Genomic DNA, 16,455 nt, shown 5'->3' with positions numbered 1-16,455 from the left:
AAAAAAAAAGAGAGAGATAATAACCCTAACCCTAACCCTAACCCTAACCCTAACCCTAACCCTAACCCTAACCCTAACCCTAACCCTAACCCTAACCCTAACCCTAACCCTAACCCTAACCCTAACCCTAACCCTAACCCTACCTGCCGGGTTTCTAAAGCCTTCTCTTTCTTCTTCTAAACTACTTGTGCTACGCACGGATCTCTGCCTACGGACGCGCTTCGCGCGACTACGTTTAACTATGACCTCTCTTGTCTATTCTTTCTCTACTTGTCCTACATACGGATTCTGCCCTAACGGGAACTGATCACGGCCTACCTCTTTCTTTACTAACTTGTGTACTACGTACGGATTTCCGTCCTTACGCGAACGGACTGTACCGCCTTACGTTCTGCTAATTATATCTCTGTTGTTTCTCTTACTGTTTATTTCATGTTTTTCTATATTAAACTCAAATTATTATTCCGCCTAACGTCGACAATCCTTTTTCTCTCATTAACCTGAAATATATAACCCTAACCTTGAAATAAATCTTCCTCTCTTCCTCTAACCCCAAACATATAACCCTAACCCTAAAATTGTTCCCTCTTCTTCTTTAACCCTAAACCTCTAACCCTGACCCTGATCTTACCTGACTTCTATACCTGCTTCTCTTGTATTCTTCGCGCCTTGAAACCCCTCTCCGTCAACCCTTCTCGCACATTCCCATTCTCCTCTAACCCCGAACCGCCCCCCTTGAATTCACATCGCCCTACCTCTTCTTTCCGCTACCTGTGCTACGCACGGATCTTTGCCTACGGGACGCGCTTCGCGCGACTACGGTTCTCAACCCTCTTCTTTACCTACTTGTACTACGCACGGATCTCTGCCCTAACGGGAACTGATTACGGCCTCCCTCTTTTTTTCACTACCTGTATACTATTGGAATAATTACCTTGAAAATCCGGCCGTATATGGTTATGGCCTGGACCCTACATCAGCTACGAAGCGACGTTTTAACCTTCCCACGTGATATAGTAGTACATGAACATGCCGGCTTTCTGGCCCTGAGTCTTTAACACGACGACTTACACTGAAAATAAATATAGCTTTGGCCAGTACCTTTTATCAGCCCCGAAGCGACGTTTCGACCTTCGCATATAATACAACACCACCTGGACCTGCCGGCTTCCTGACACTGACTGCACGACCCGTACAATCACCTGGAATTCCAGCCGTATGGGGTCTTGGCCTGGACCTTATATCACATGTGAAGCGACATCTCAACCTTCACCCATGATATTGTGGCACCCAAATACGCCTGCTTTTCTGGCCTGAGTCTTCGACTTGAAAACTCACCCGAACATATATATAGTTCTGGAACTGCCCTTATATCACCCGTGAAGCGACGTCTCAACCTTCGTGCTTGATTCGACCCGCTTGAAATACCCTGCTTGATAATTACCCTCTGCTTTGACTAGCTGAACCAGTACTCTCCCCCTCGGTATATCTCCCATATTACCGCCTCCCATAATGCCAAAGCATTCGTCCCGCGCATCCCGTGAAATCGTCGATCCTTCCCGAGCCACGCTAAATATGCATCCTCGTCCTTCACATCCACCTCGAACTGGCTCTGTGCTATTCTGCGTAGCCGCCAGCTCTGCGTCCCGATCAGTAGCAGCGGGAGTATCTTGTCCATGTATGCACAACTCCCGTCCGTCTCCTTTGCCTCCTCGCACCAGTCTAACGGGAGCTTACACTTGTAGCAGCACGAATGCTGCCCGAACCGAACCTTCCTTCGTGCCTCGCTGTAGTTCAGCTTCCCCATTCTCCTACACATCTCGCCCTCCTTGCAGCGCGTCGCCTGCTCCGGTGCCTGATTGCCGTCCAACAAAGCCTGGTGTCGGTGCATGTGGCATACGGAGCACTCGTCTGCGACCTCCTCTAGCCACCGTCGTAGCACCATATCCCGTTTTCCCCTGTCTGCCCTGAACTGCTCCCAGCTGCCCCTTCCTGCCTCCTCTCTCCCTGCCACTGTATCTGCATCTCCCTCTCCTTCTGCCGCTGTCATTTTGGCGTCTGCTCCCCCTCCCTGTTCCTCCTCCTGGCCTTCCTCGTCTGCTATCCGGCACCGGTCACATCGCTCTGCCCCGGCGATATCTCCGCACTGCTCGCCCACGACCCCGTCCATAAACGCTGCAATCACCGCTCGTCGGCATCCAGTCGTCGAAACGAACGCCTTCATCGCAATCTGGTTCTTCTCGGCTGCCAAGTCCTGGTGCGCGTTCACCCATACTGGTCGTCCGTCGTGTATGATAACCGACTCCACCACCTCGCCCTCTCGCCGTGCCCCACGACCTGTCTGCTGGATAAAGTCGACGAGCCCGTACGGCTGCTCCATGTGTACGATCGCCACGATACCTCCGATGTCGATACCCGTGCCCAGTCCTGTCGTCGCCGTAATCCACCGGTGTCCCCGTCCCGTCGCCCAGTCCTCTCGTGCCTTGCGCATCTCCTCCTCCGTCATGTCGCCGTGGTGAAACCGGCACCCTAAACTAACTGCCATAGCCTCGCTCTGCGCCTTCGACCGGCAGTACACCACCCCCTTCTGGCCCGCTGTCATCTTGCTGTCCAGCCGTGCTACTACACCCTCGGTTGCCTCCTGTACTGCATTCCGTCCGGGCTCGACCTGCTCGATACTATAGCGGCAGTTCAGCTTCGTCGTTCGGTCCCGTATCAGCCCTGCCCTCTGTACCCCCATCACGCTCCGGAACCAGTCTTCCAGCCCTACTGGCAGCGTTGCTGTCAGCAGTACCAGCGGCCGTCGGAATCTTGCCAGTCCGCGCAGCTGCTCTAGCTTCGGCCGGTATCCGACGTCCATGATGATCGTGTGGCACTCGTCGACGAATATCCGCCCCAGCTGTCCCGACTGCACCAGCCCGTCTGCGTAGCCGCAAAAGTCATCGCTGCCCACTACGTCCGCGCTCACTACCACGAGCCGCGCCGACCGTGGTACCAGCTCTCGTCCGACGCCGATAGCCGGTCGATACTGGATACAGTCTACCCCCATCAGCATTGCCCGCTCTACCAAGTCGTCGATGAGCGCCACGAACGGCACTACGACGATACTGGTACCCGTCTCTTGCATCCTCGCCGGCAGCATGAATAATATGCTCTTCCCGGCCCCCGTCGGTAGTACGCTGATCGCCGCATCGCTGCCTCTCAGCCGCATAATCGCCCGCATGCTCTCGGCCTGCTTCTCGCTCCTCCACTTCGCTTCCGGGCCCAACAGCCTCTTTAGCCCAATCGCCATCTCCTCCTCCGGATCCGGTTTCGTCCGCCGCCGCTTCGTATCGCTGCCTGCCTGACCCTTCTCGTCCGCCGTGTTGACTCTCTTATTCGGCGTCTCTGCTTTTCCCTTGCCACAGCTACAGCAAATGCTGCTCCTCTCATCCTCCGCTTTCACGCTGCTCCCCTCCTCCTCTGTGTTGCCGCTGCTGCCATTCTCCAAAAACTCGTGCCATAATTTGCTGATCGCCCGGAACGACCGAACCATCTCCGGCTGTAGCTTTCCCGGGTGTGCCGTATGTAGCCCATACATCGCCCGCGCGATCCGTGTCCCGTGTGTAGCCTGTAAGTCCCAAATTACGTTCCGACTACCGCCACAGTCGACTGGCTCTCCGGTCAGTGGGTTGATCTCAACGTTGTCCTCGTCCTCTTCCTCGCCCATGTCTACCTCCTGCTGCTTGATCGCCAGCGAGCGTATAAGCCGGCCCATCTCGATAGCTACCGGCCGATACCGACCTACGCTGAGCGTTACCCCGGTACCCGCTAGCGTAATCCGTGCCATGACCGTGCTGAGCTTGTTCGTATCCCAAACCTTCGAGTCTCCGTCCCGCCACATAAACTCGCATAGCTGCCGCTGCGGTACCGGTAGCCCACACCTCTTCCGTAAAGCCTTCTCTGCCGGTAATAGCCACGTGACGTACGCGACCAGCATCCGCCCGATCCTGTCCGGCATAAACCGCGCCACCTTGCGGCCCATATCCCGGATCGCCTTCATCTTATCCCGGTCGAATACGAACATGACCTCCCCGGACTGCACAAACATGTTCCGGAGTAGCTGCCATGAGTCGCAGTGCCGTAGCGTCGCAACTTCCGGCCCTCTCCCGGGCTGCCCTCCGGTGATATGCACCAGCATCATCGCGAGCTCCTTGAACTGTCGTAGCTGCCGTAGCCATCGCCGTACCGCGCCCTTCTTAAACCGAGCTCGGGCGGCGTCCCATAGCTTCGACTCTCCAAGCCTGAATACCTTCTTGCATCCCGGCTCTAAAAAGCTGTTCTTCGGGTTCGTAACGAACGACTGGCCGGCTCCTGCGCGTACCATGCTGTCCTGAATCCGTCCTAGCTCGAGCCCCTTGCCGATCGTCGCCCACGACCCGAACATCAGCTCGTCCAGTAGCTTCTCTGCGTCGTTGATTGTGCTCCGTACCGTCTGTCTGAAGTCGTCGATCCTGATCCGCTCTCCGCAGTGATATAGTGCCGTGCCGTCATCCTCCCACCGCATCGTCGCCGTCCCCGTCCGTAAGTTGCGGTGGCCCTTACCGTACGCCATCCAACCGATCACCGTGCTTATTACCGTATTGGTCCCTAAACACATCCATTTGGGGTGCTCCTCCTCCCGGAATTTCTTCGCGCCCGCCGCGTCAACTTCGTACAAGTCCCTCCCGTACTCCTCGAACGCGGCCTCCAAAAAAAACAGCCTGGCCCACCAAAGCAGCCCTGCCAGCATGCCCGTGTATAAGTGCGCCTCCATATATCCTTGCGGCTTCTTCATAATCCCTAGCGCGGCGCAAAACGCTAGTAGTGGGCTCTCGTACACTCTACCTCCGACGTATTGCTTGATCGAAGCCATGATGAATGAAAACACGGCCCGGTCTAGCCGGCTCCACTCTCTCGTGCTGTCTCCGCCCTCTTCTTCCTCCATCTCCTCCTCCTCCTCCTTATCGTCGTCCTCGCTGCCCTCGCTACTGAAAAAGCCGCTGTCCTGCGTCGTATCCACGTCTTCGCGCTCTTCGTGCTCGGTCTCGTATACCATATCGCATAGTAAGCCCCACTGCTTATCGTTGAACCGGATGGCTAGCTGCTCTTCTGCTGCCTCTCGTCCGAGCTGGTGGGCCCGTAAGCAGTATCCCAAGTAGCGATGCCCGATCGACTTGTACTTCGTCATCGACGCCTCGTTTTCCTTCCGCCCAAACGGCACGCCGCTCTGTTGAGTTGCCGATATCGATGCCAAACACTGCAGCGTATCTGTCGGCACCACATCCAGTCTCCAGCAGCACCGGTCTACCTCGCGGTCGAAGCTCTCTGCTAGCCGTGTTAGCAGTAGTGACTGGCGCATGCCTGCCTCGTCCACGGCTCTCCTGCCGTACTGCTGTTCTTTCCGGGCCCTCACCCACTGGGCTGCGTCGCTTATGTCCATCAAGTCTCGCCCAGCGAAGTGCCTGACCCAGCCTAGCCTCTTGACCCACGATGAGTCACTGTTTATCCCCTCCTTTAAGTCGCCCTGTCGAAGCCATGCCTCGTTCTCCTTCTCCTCCTCTGCGTCGTCCTCTATAGCCATTTGGTCCATCATGGAGATTAATGGTGTCGCTTCGGGATCGGACAAAACCTCGTCACTGTCGTGCCCAGTACGGACGATCCAATAACGCGCCCACCGTCCCTTACACCACGACTGGACCTTTACGGCGCTCCAGCCTGCCTCGTCGCTACTGTGACTTGCAGTACGTTGGTGTCGAACAATGTTGTCTCTCGTGGTCGTGATATATCGACATACTGCACAGCTGAAACCGTTCACGACGGGAAGCAATTGAACTGGCTTGCCGCCATCGGCCGGCAGTCTGCACGTCTGCGGATCTTGGAGTTCGATGTCGCTAAAGCTGTAAATAATGTCCTGTAGTAGCTTGCCCCGAATCTGGTGTTGGTAACGGAAGTGCGCCTCGATGCCAGCGCCGGGCTTAACACCAGCTGGACATAATCGACATAGCAGTACCTGCGTATCCACGTCAATTGTCACCACGTCGTCGCGCTCGTACAGTTGTTTGGCCATGTTTGACGTTCTTGAAGTTGTTGGTTCTTGAAGTTGTTCATTACTCGATTATCTACAGCTCTGACTATCTACAGTTCTAATCATCTATATACTATGTTGTCGCGTCGCGCCCCTGATCAAGCCCATCATTTCCTTTTTGGCTTCTCGTGTCGCGTCTTCCCTGCGAAACTGAGCTGTCGCTTCAGCTGGACATCTCATGGGGCTGCTAACCCTGTGAATTGACCTGGGGTTGATTCGGGTTGGGGTAGTGCCGGTGGGTCTGGGGTTATTTTGGGCCAATCAACGACCCGGCCCTAGTCAGCTCGACAGTGGTCAAATGCACGGACCCGCTGCACCAGTTTGTGTGGGCAAGTGGCCCCGTCTTTAATACAAACGTCTGCGAATAGTGCCTAGACCCCCTTCAACCTCGTCCTCTACTATCTCCCGTAGTAAATCCTGTTTCTGCACGTACATTAGTACCGGCAGTACCTTGTCGTTCCACCGGCACTCCTCCTGGCGCCTTCTCTTCCATCCGCGCTCTAGACCTAAGCAGTCTATCTCCTCTCCCTCTGACTGCGACTCCGAGCCCTCCGTACGGCCCAGCTTTTCGCACCAGTCGAGCCCCAGCCCGCAGCGCCAGCAGCAGCTTCCTTCGACAAACTGGAGCCCTGTTCGCCACTCGATGTAGTCCGCCTTCCTGATCACACGACACCTATGTAGCCCGTGCCCGTACGACCTCCTGCTTGATGCCGGTGACCCTACTATCCGCCACTGTACGTAGCACACAGCACATTGGCTCTCTCCTTCGACCGCTTCTAGCCAGTTCCGGAGCAGCTCTTTCCTTTGCTGCTGCTGTATCTGGCGCTCCTGGAACCGGTTTGATACGTCTAGTTCCTCCTCTCCGGATTCTTCATCTTCCGATTCCTCCTCCTCCGCCGTACTGTCGTCTGCCGTCTCCTCGTCACTGGCCGCTCCGCCCTTACACCAGTCGCACCGTACCGCCCCGATCGTATCACAGTCCTCCCCTTCTACCCCATCCATGAACCTGCCCAGCACCGCTCGCCGGCACTCTCCGCCCCTGACGAACTGCTCGATCGCCAGCCGGTTCGTCCTCTCCACGTCCGTCTCTCGGCCTTCAACCTCCTGCCGCCTCTTCTGCTGCCCTGGCCCTGCCTCGTCTGCAAGCACGATAACCGCCTCGACCACCTCCCCGTCCCTGCGGCCGCCGCGGCCCGTCTGCTGAATGTAGTCCACTAGCCCGTACGGCTCTTCTGCGTGTAGAATCACGCTGATTCCGGGAATATCTACGCCTGTTCCGAGACCTGTCGTTGCCGTGATCCACCGGGACGCGCTGCTGCCGTTCACCCATGCCTCGAGTACCTCCTCTCGCGCCTGGGTCTCCATCCCGCTGTGGTAATACCCGCACCCGATCCGCTCCGCCAGCTTCTGGCTATCCTTCTTCGACCGGCAGTACACTACCCCCTTCCTATCGCCGTTAAGCGACCCGGAGCTCTTCCTCTCCTCGACCAGTCGTACGACCTCCTCCTGCACCGCGTTTCCAACCTTCCGGCCTCTTCCTAGTCCGGCCCTACTTGGGACCGTAGTAACGGCGTACCGGATGTTCTTCTTCGTTGTCCGTGCCCGTATAATCTCGGCGTCTTCCGCAATCATCTGCTGCCGGAACCAGCCCTCTAGCTTCACCGGGAGCGTAGCTGTAAGCAAGATTACCGGACAGTCGTACCGGTACAGCCCCTTCAGCTCCACGAGCCTCTTCCGGTAGCCGACGTCCATGATAATCGTGTGGCACTCGTCGATGAAGATCCGCCGTAGTAGCCTCCGGCTCCGTAGCGTGTCTGCGTAGTTGCAGAACTCGTGGTTGCTTGCCTGGTCGGCGCTGACTACGACTAGACTAGCCACGCGCACGAGCGAGTTAGCTTCCCGGCCCTCCTCCTCAGCCGACCTCCAGCGTACGCAGTCGATCCCGAACGAGCGTGCCCGCGCGACGAGATCGTCGATCAGCGCTACGAACGGAACGACGACGATACTAACGCCGCCGTTTAACCCTCGTACCGCCGGGACCATAAATAGTAGACTCTTGCCGCCGCCCGTCGGTAGTACGACGATGAGTACGGAGCCGCCTCGCATCTGTATGATCCGGACCATGGCCTGCTCCTGTTCTGCCGTCCTCCAGCGCGCACCGGCCCCAATAATCGATTCGAGCCCGTGCTGGACCCGGCGCCGGACCTCCCCGACGGCTTCTGGGAGCGTCTTCCTCTGCTTCGCCGGCTCTGGGCTCGACTCTATCGTCTCCTCCCTACCTGGGAGTTCGGCCTCCGTAGACTCTCGCTTCCGCTTCCTCGTCCGCTTCTGCGCCTGGTCCGGCGACTTGCCCTTACCCTGGCTATCCCAGCTCAGATACTGGTGCCAGAGCCGGCTGATCTCGCGGTAGTTGGCGATCATCTGCGGCTGTAGCTGCCCTGGGAACTGGATGTTGATCGCGTAGTGCGATCGTGCCATGGCACTGCTGTGTGTCGCCTGCAGATCCCAGATTACCTCCGTCCGGTCCCTCGGTCGTAGCTCGCCAGTAGCCTCGTCGAATTCCTCATCCTCGGGCCCGTATCCGTCATCGGCCGCGCCGACCTCGAGCTCCTTCTGCTGTACGATAAGCCCCTGAATCGTACGGCCTAGCTCGATCGCGAGATGGCGGTACGTCGAAGTACCTAGCTCGACGCCGAGATAGCCCGCCGTAGCTGCCCTAAGCTCCTTCGTAAGCACGTCCGTTCCCCAGCGGCCTTTCCGGCCGTCCTTCCATAGCCAGTGCCGCAGCGATTCCGACGGTTTTCGAGCCCGAATCGCATCGAGAAGCATCTCCTCGAACGGGACTAGCCAGACGAGATAGACGACAAGTAGCTGCCCGACCCGTTCCGGGAGAAAGCGTGCGACCTTTCGGCCGTAGCCCCGGATCGACTTGGCCTTATCTCGGTCCGTTACGAGCATTACCTGCCCGTCGAAGATATAGACGCTCCGGCTTAGCTGCTTCGTATCTAGATACCGCACGCTCGTGATCTCGGGCCCTCGGCCTGGCTGGCCTCCCCAGACGTGCGTTAGTACGAGTAGCTGGCTCTTTAGCGTTCCGATCTGGTTTAGCCACTTCTGCGACCGCTCCCGGTGGTACTGCTGCCGCTGGGACGACCAGAGCCTCTCCGAAACGAGCTCGGCAGCGACGCGGGGCCCGGCTTGAAGCCAGCTGTTCTGCGGGTTTGAGATGAACGATTTCCCACCCCCTTCGTACATTACGCTGTCGTTGATTTTGCTAAGCTCGATCCGTCCTAGTAGTACCGCCGACTGGCCGTACAGAAGCCCGTCGAGCGCCGATTCGGCTGTTGAGACGAGCCCCTGGGCCATCCGCCGGAAGTTCTGGACCTCGATCCGGAAGCCGTGTAGCCGGAGCGCCTGCTTCCCGTCCTCCCAGATAATCCGTGCTGCCCCCCCTTCCTTCTGGCGGTAGCCCTTTCCGATCGTTAAGAACCGGGTTAGCGTACTGAACGGGCTGTACGAGCCGTCTGCGATCCACTGCCGATAGCCGTCCATAAATACGTCGATATCCCTAGCCTGGAGCTGGCTACGCTCTTCGTCCTCCCCTTCGCCGGAGTCCGTAGTACTATCCTCTTCCTGGATCGGGACGTGCTCGAAGAAGTACTCTAGTAGTAGTACGCGGCTACACCACGCTAGACCCGCTAGTAGTGTTGTAAACTCGGCCGGCGGCCGAAATCGTGCTCGGACGGGGTCGATCGCGAGTACGGTAGTGAAGTGTAGTAGCGGGTTTACGTACGGTTGTACTAGTACCCGCTGCGTAAGCGACAGAACACAGAACGTGAAGACGGCCTCGTCTAGATATCCGTCGTCGCCGCCGCCCTCGCGATTCTCCTCCTCCTCGCCGCCGCCCCCTACCCGGGAGCTCTCCTCCTCCGTACTATCGAGAGCCTCTATAATAGCCTCGAGAGCGGCCCACTGCTGGTCGGTAAACTGGACCTGGTGCTTCCTCCTCGCCTCCGTACGGCCGAGCCGGAAGACCCGGACGCAGTAGCAGAGATAGCGCCGCCAGTAGCTCCGGTACTTCTCCATCGTATGCGCCTCCTGCTTAACGCGGAACGGCCGCGGCGACGGCCGGTTCGGGTCGCGGCTTGCTAGCCAGCAGAGCGTCTCCACGGGTACCTGGCCGATCCGCCGGCTACACCGCTCGATTACCCGGTTGAAGCTCTGGCCCAGCCGTACGAGCGTCGCCTCCGAAGCCTCCCTCTCTTTCCGGACGGACCAGCTTAGTTTAGCTAGCTCCTTCGTCGATAGACCTGGCTCGGCGGCGCGCCGTAGTTCCGCCATATCCTTGCCGGCCAGATGCGCCGCCCAGCCCATCTGGCTCACCCACGGCGACTCATAGTCGACGCCGGCCTCGTAGTCGATAATCCGGCCCCGCTCCGCCTCTTCGGCGGCCGCTTTAGCCTCGTACGCCGCCATGTGGGCCTCCCAGACTTGACCTCCGCCGCCGCTGTCCGGCCCCGCTGCCGCCTCTGGGGTCGCCTGCCGCCCTACCGCTAGCGCTTCTACAATCCAGTACCGCGTACGGCGCCTCGCTGACGAGAACGACTGTAGCTGTACCTCGTTCCAGCGCGCGTAGCCCGTACCTAGCGAGCCTTCGCAGTGGCTAGTATCGCCGTCGGCTGCTTCCCTCGCCTGGTGCTTCTGGACCTCGTCCCGGCTCCTCGTTACGAACCGGCACGCCCTACAGCGGAATCCGGAGTGGACCTGGAGCTGCGGGATAGCTGGACTACCGTCTGCCGGTACCTCTGCTTCGTGCGGCTCTACGAGCCCTCCACGGCCCTCTACTGCTGCTGCTGCTACTGCTGCCGCCGATTTGACTGCCCGTAGCTGGCCGCCCTTAAGCTGGTGCCTCTGTCGGTAGTGGGTAACTACACCACCTACGGCCGCTGCGATTCCTGCCCTACATAGTGTGCAGACTAGTACGCGGCTTGCCCGATATAGATAGAGCTCTGGTGTTACTGCTGGCTCGGTCGTTGCTGTAGCTCTCGCGTCCTCCTGCTGCTGCTGCTGCCGCTGCTGCGCGGCGCTGCCGTAATCGCTCTCGTAGTCGTCTCCCTGGCTGCTGCGGTCCATCGTGGAGTACTACCTGTCGTATGCGATTCTCTTCTCGGTACTACTTCTGATCTTCGACTCTTGCGTATATTCTTGGGAAGAGACCCTAAGCTAGTATTATAGTTCAATCGAAATGCGCGCGCGCGTCCGTTTCATTCTCCTCCTCCCTCTATCTCCTCTTACGCGCGTCCCCTCTCCCCTTTAGACTCCCCGGGCTCGCGCTGTTACGCGTACGCGCTTATCTCCTTTTTATTACCTATTACTTACCTTGTCCCCCTTTTCGCGGCAGTGCCTAGCCGTACACGCGTAGCTGAGCTGGGGGGGTTAAGGTTCGGACCCCTACTAGTTAGGGTTGGGTTAGCTAGGGGTTAGCACATTTACGCTGGCCGGAATGAACTCAGGGTACCGGAATGAACTTAATAGCCCGTACCCTTCCGGGCCGGGAATGACCTACCTCCGCCGCCGAACTACTACCGCCGCTAAACTACTATACCTCTGCCGAACTACTACCGCCGCCGAACTGCTACCGCCGCCGCCGCCGACCTACCTGCCGACCTCTGCCAGCCTGCCACGGCCAGACCCTATATATCCAAATAAGCAGCCAGTCTCTTAAGAACAAACAGGCCCGGTGGTCAAGCGGTAAGACGTCGCTAGCAATTGCTAAGCGGAATCCCTGGTTCAACTCCGGGCCGGATTACTGCGCCTACTTGAGAATCTCTTCGTCTCGTAGAGATTCTCAAGTGGGTAGCTCTTTTTGCCGGCACCCCTTCCTCCGCTTCGGAGGTATTTTCGCTATGTTAACTACCTGCCGACCTGCTACCGGCTCCGACGAACTGCCACTACTCCGCCGACCTGCTACCGCTGCCGCCGAACTACCTGCTGACCTGCCTGCCGGCCTGCCTGCCGACCAGCCTGCCGACCTGCCTGCCGACCTGCCTGCCTGCCTGAGCCTTATATATCCAAATAAGCGACTGACTATTCAACAAACAGCCAGAGAGCCTCGCTGGTCTAGCGGTCATGACGTCACTGCTATATAGCTCTCCATTCCCACGTCGGCCGCAGGAATAAGGGTCCCTGACCTGAGCTTGTGGAGCCATCCGACCCGGACGCTCGAGCTAGTCACAGTTGAAGAGCTAGGTTCGACTCCTAGGCGTGGCATTTTTTTGGCCCTCCTCTCTCTGCCTCTCTCTTTTGCGCGCGCCTCTGCCTGCCTGCTTGCTCTGGCAGTCGACGCGCCTCCCTCGTCGTCGTGCGGCCTGTGCATGTACGCATATGAGGGCGCGACTGGGCCCCACAGGTTCGGACCCCTGCTAGTTGGGGTTGGGCTTGGGGTTGGGTTAGCTGTGGGTTAGCCCATTTTTCGCTGGCCGGAATGAACTCAATCTGGGGTTAGTTGGGGTACCGGAATGGACTCAATGGCCCGTGCCCCCGGCCCCCTGTCCCACCAGGAATCGCCGAAAGTGAGGCCAACCCGGCCGGGAATGATGGTCAGGTCGTTGCACATCGCAGCGCTCTGCCGATGCCGATCTCCGGGCATAGCATGGAGCCCGACTGCACAAGCCCATTCTCAGCTGGTGTCAGTGTCGGCACCACGTGCTGGAGAACAGATCTGCCAGATCCACATCACATCACGTTGTGTTGCCTTGAGGAGCTTGGCGTGGGGATGGCTAACCTGAAGCTGGGTCATCAACCCTATACGGAATTTGATAAGACTGAACATTCACACGTGGATTTTCTCTTTGTTCTTCCAAGACTTGAAACTCCACAGGGAAACCTCGTGAGAGCGACTCGCGCGTCGGCCAATCAAGAGCAGATTGGCGCCACAGATTGCCACTAGTCAATGATCTGCTTCTCCTTTTCTGTATCAAGCGGTATCCGACAATGCTCGCTTCTCAGCTTCTCCTAGCCCTAAGCTTACCGGCTATCCTCTCGATAGTTGCCGAGCGTTGCCTCTCAGCCACGAGTCAGTCCAGAACTACCCCAACGACAGGCAGCACTATGACGTGCTCCTGAAACCCTAAAGAGATTGCTGGAGTCGATCATTATGGTCTACTATCGCCCCCGGGGCCCGCCCTCTCAACCATCTGAAGCCTTTCCTGTCTCGCTGATCGCGTAGTGGTGCTGGTGTTCGCATGCGGTGGTGACCTTCTAGTGTTTGGCCCGAGATTATGCTGGTGTATGGGACATATTCGAGTGCCGGCGCGGAGAAAAGCCTCCCGCCTTCTATTGGGGAATATAAGAACGTTGCCCCGAGCCCAGACGAGATGAGCCCTGAATGGGCCCTGAATGGGGCTCCTGTTCTGATGGCGACCCCCTTTTCTCTTCGCACGTCGCTTAAGCAGCTGACTCGGAATGGGATAGGTAGGAGCAAGGAGCTGTTCGAATTTTCTCTCGAGGTGGTTACACAACAGTTAATGAATACTAACTTAATTTTTATATTACAGATTAATAATCGCCGCTGAAGCAAGCCGAGTCGGCTGCTCCGCGCTGACCGTGTCACTTACCCCCCTGGGGCTTGCGTGCTTATCCCGGTCAAGGGATGTCCAAGGATGAATACCGACTCGCTGGGCTCCGCGTGGTTGTCTGCCCTCCTGATCGACACAGGGAGGGAGGGACCGGGGCCATCCCCATTCGCGGAAGGGTCTCCGGCGTCAGCCCTCCACAACGCAGATCCCCCGCCATCTGCCGGGATCCGGACCCGCAGTGTGTCGTTTGTGGAGCAGCCGTTTGAGCAGAATATTGGGCCAAGCCAAGTCAGTTCGGGGTTCGAGGCGAGGAGTGTTGGCTGTGTCTGTGCAGCGCTACTCGCTCGAACTAGACCTCTAGTGTCATGCATGCAGGACCGACAAGCTGACACGGCTGGCACGCTAATACAGCAGGGGACCCCTGTGGACCAGGACTTTTGAGACGCACCTCCGTAGACAGGGCGGGCGCTCCAGGGCCCATGGTATTGTGGCACCTTGATTAAAAATCCGGAGAGGCAATTCTGGACGACGATCTCCTGTGCGTTTCTTTCGTTAATAAAGTCTCCTAACCACTTCCCGGATCTTAGCCCACAGTTTCCCACTTCAAATGCTGTAGTTGTTATCTTCGCCCAGATTTTTTGCTGAACTGTTGGCGTCAATTTTGTTCCTCCCAAGTCTATGCTCTGCGTCTGAGGCCTGCACGCGCAGATATGGAGCAGTCCATGAGCCCCGAAGACCTGAAGGCGGATATTGGCTCTTCCCTGCAGGGTACCACTACGGCGCTGCTCGCGCTGGCTACCCTTTTCTCCGGGTTGAGGTTTTGGGCGCGGTATGCCTTGAGGGCGTCGTTTGGCAGCGACGATTGGATGGTGGTTGGGGCATTGGTACGTTGGTCTCGACACTGGCAGCGATACAAGCTGGCTCACGGACAGGCGTGCTAACGAATTGGATGCGAAGGTTTCGGTGTTTGTTACGGGTGCCATAAACTACGCTAGTAAGGGCTCGACACTTCCGGTCGTGTCTGTCGGAGAATGGACTTGACAGCTGACTTCTAAGTGATCTCATATGGCCTCGGTCGCCACGCTGGGACATTGTCACAGGACGACCTGGTCTCGTTCTTCAAGCTGCTCCTCGCCTTTGAGTGCGTATATGTCACGGCCGTGATGATGGTGAAGCTCGCAGTGCTGGCGATGTATCTGCGTATCTTCCCATCCCACGGCTTCAGAACCGGGGCGGCTATGATTGCCAGCATCGTCGTCGCATGGTGGATCGCAATCGTTGCAGTCTGCATCTGGCAGTGCAATCCCATCAAGAAGGCTTGGCTGCCGTGGATTGAGGGCACTTGCATCAACCTGAAGGCCTCCTTCATCGGCAACGCCATTCCGAACATCCTCACCGACGTGGCTATCCTCGCCATGCCAGTCGGACAAGTCTGGAAGCTGCAGGTTACTCTCGCGCAGAAGGCATCGTTGCTCTTCATTTTTTTGTTGGGAGGCTTGTGAGTCCATTTCCAGGCGACACGCTCCTACCTTCTGGTGTGACGACACGCTGACTTTGGCTCACAGTGTCCTGTTCGCCTCCATCTACAGATTCACGACGATCATGCAATTTGATATCTTGGACACCACCTTCAGCCTCGCAACGGCATGCACGTGGTGCGTGGTCGAGGTTTCCTGTGCCGTCATCAGCGCCTGCCTGCCGACGCTTCGGCCGCTCATGTCCAAGATCTCGTCCCAGTTCGGCAGTCTGACAGGCAGAAGCCGGCCAAGCGAGAATAACTCAAGCCGTGTCACAGAGCTGGTCACCATTGGCGGAACCGGTGGCCAGCGCAGCCAGCGCGGCAAGCTTAACCAATTCCAACGCATCGAGCACGACCCGTACGGTATCTCGACCGTCGTAACACGATCCCAGTCTGCCGAGAAGGTCAACAACAGCGACAAATCTTCTGCTGAGAGCATGCCGAAGTTGGGAAACGGCATCCGAGTTGCCATCACTCACGGGGTGCATCGGACAGCACGAACTGAGACGGGATCTAGCCACAGTCAGGGCTCAAACTATCCCCTCTCGGGCCATAATGTGCTCTGAGACATGGCCAAAGTCATTCCTGTAATTATCATGTGTACATGCTGGTTTCCAGGGTCCATGTTGGGCGAATTCGATGCCCTGGACGTGGAGAGTTTTTAGTAACCAGCGCTTCTGCCTGATCAAACAAGTCAAACTATCTAGCTAGGAAATAAATATCTTAATATATGTAATATCCTCGTATGGTGATCCGGATCACCGTGATCCAGATTGCATTCCTGGGATCGCGCTTTTATTCCTATTGGTCCATCGGTCCGACTATTGTTCCGTGCGATGGCTGGCTTCGTGGGCTCTCGTCTTCTGTCGGGCCGCTCGACCTCACAGCCTTGTTTCGTCGTCGTAACAATCCACGGTAATTTTAAGTGAGTCTGTTTTGTCGGTTTAGCACTAATGTAGCACCGTACCCTATCGAGGCGGTTAAGATTGCACATAATAGCATTTACCGCTCGGCGTTGGCCGCTTTCTGTCGTTAGCGCGAGTCATGGTCTTTAGCCGTTTATTTCAAGGTGCTGACGGCTAGGGCGTTCTGCAGACCTCCAGCAGGGCTAAATATCGCCTTGTCCTGGTTGGATTGGCTGTGTGGTGCCTGACCCATAGTTTTCCCATGCATGCTCCTTTATTTAGCAGGATCAGTTCGGCTGAGGATTCATGGCTCGGAGTTTGGGCAAGATTGGTGTGACGGAGCGTCCA

The 16,455-nt window shown here is 57.4% G+C and overlaps 1 protein-coding gene and 1 non-coding gene across 2 annotated transcripts; both read left to right on the top strand.

The window, feature by feature from the left end:
- The first annotated feature begins 11,840 nt into the window (after positions 1 to 11,840).
- B0I36DRAFT_t217 lies at positions 11,841 to 11,915 on the top strand. Its single transcript has one exon. It is a non-coding gene; the product is annotated as a tRNA-OTHER (tRNA).
- Positions 11,916 to 14,270: 2,355 nt separating this feature from the next.
- Positions 14,271 to 15,271, top strand: B0I36DRAFT_342059 (uncharacterized protein). The gene is made up of 3 exons (XM_046156054.1): positions 14,271 to 14,567; positions 14,641 to 14,677; positions 14,740 to 15,271. Exons 1-3 carry the CDS (start codon positions 14,394 to 14,396, stop codon positions 15,183 to 15,185), a joined length of 657 nt encoding a protein of 218 aa, XP_046004236.1. The 5' UTR covers positions 14,271 to 14,393; the 3' UTR covers positions 15,186 to 15,271.
- Positions 15,272 to 16,455: the final 1,184 nt, after the last annotated feature.

Source organism: Microdochium trichocladiopsis, assembly GCF_020744255.1.
Source record: "Microdochium trichocladiopsis strain MPI-CAGE-CH-0230 chromosome Unknown B0I36scaffold_17, whole genome shotgun sequence".
In the NCBI taxonomy this organism is placed as follows: Eukaryota; Fungi; Ascomycota; class Sordariomycetes; order Xylariales; family Microdochiaceae; genus Microdochium; species Microdochium trichocladiopsis.
Note: the sequence above shows the minus strand (reverse complement) of the source record. Positions and strands in the feature narration are given on the sequence as shown.

What these genes read in the sequence shown, in the direction of transcription:
- B0I36DRAFT_342059 (XM_046156054.1), top strand. Translation starts at nt 14,394, where the DNA reads ATGGAGCAGTCCATGAGCCCCGAAGACCTGAAGGCGGATATTGGCTCT. An exon ending in GGATGGTGGTTGGGGCATTG is followed by an intron (nt 14,568 to 14,640) that starts GTACGTTGGTCT and finishes TTGGATGCGAAG; the next exon opens with GTTTCGGTGTTTGTTACGGG. An exon ending in GGGTGCCATAAACTACGCTA is followed by an intron (nt 14,678 to 14,739) that starts GTAAGGGCTCGA and finishes CTGACTTCTAAG; the next exon opens with TGATCTCATATGGCCTCGGT.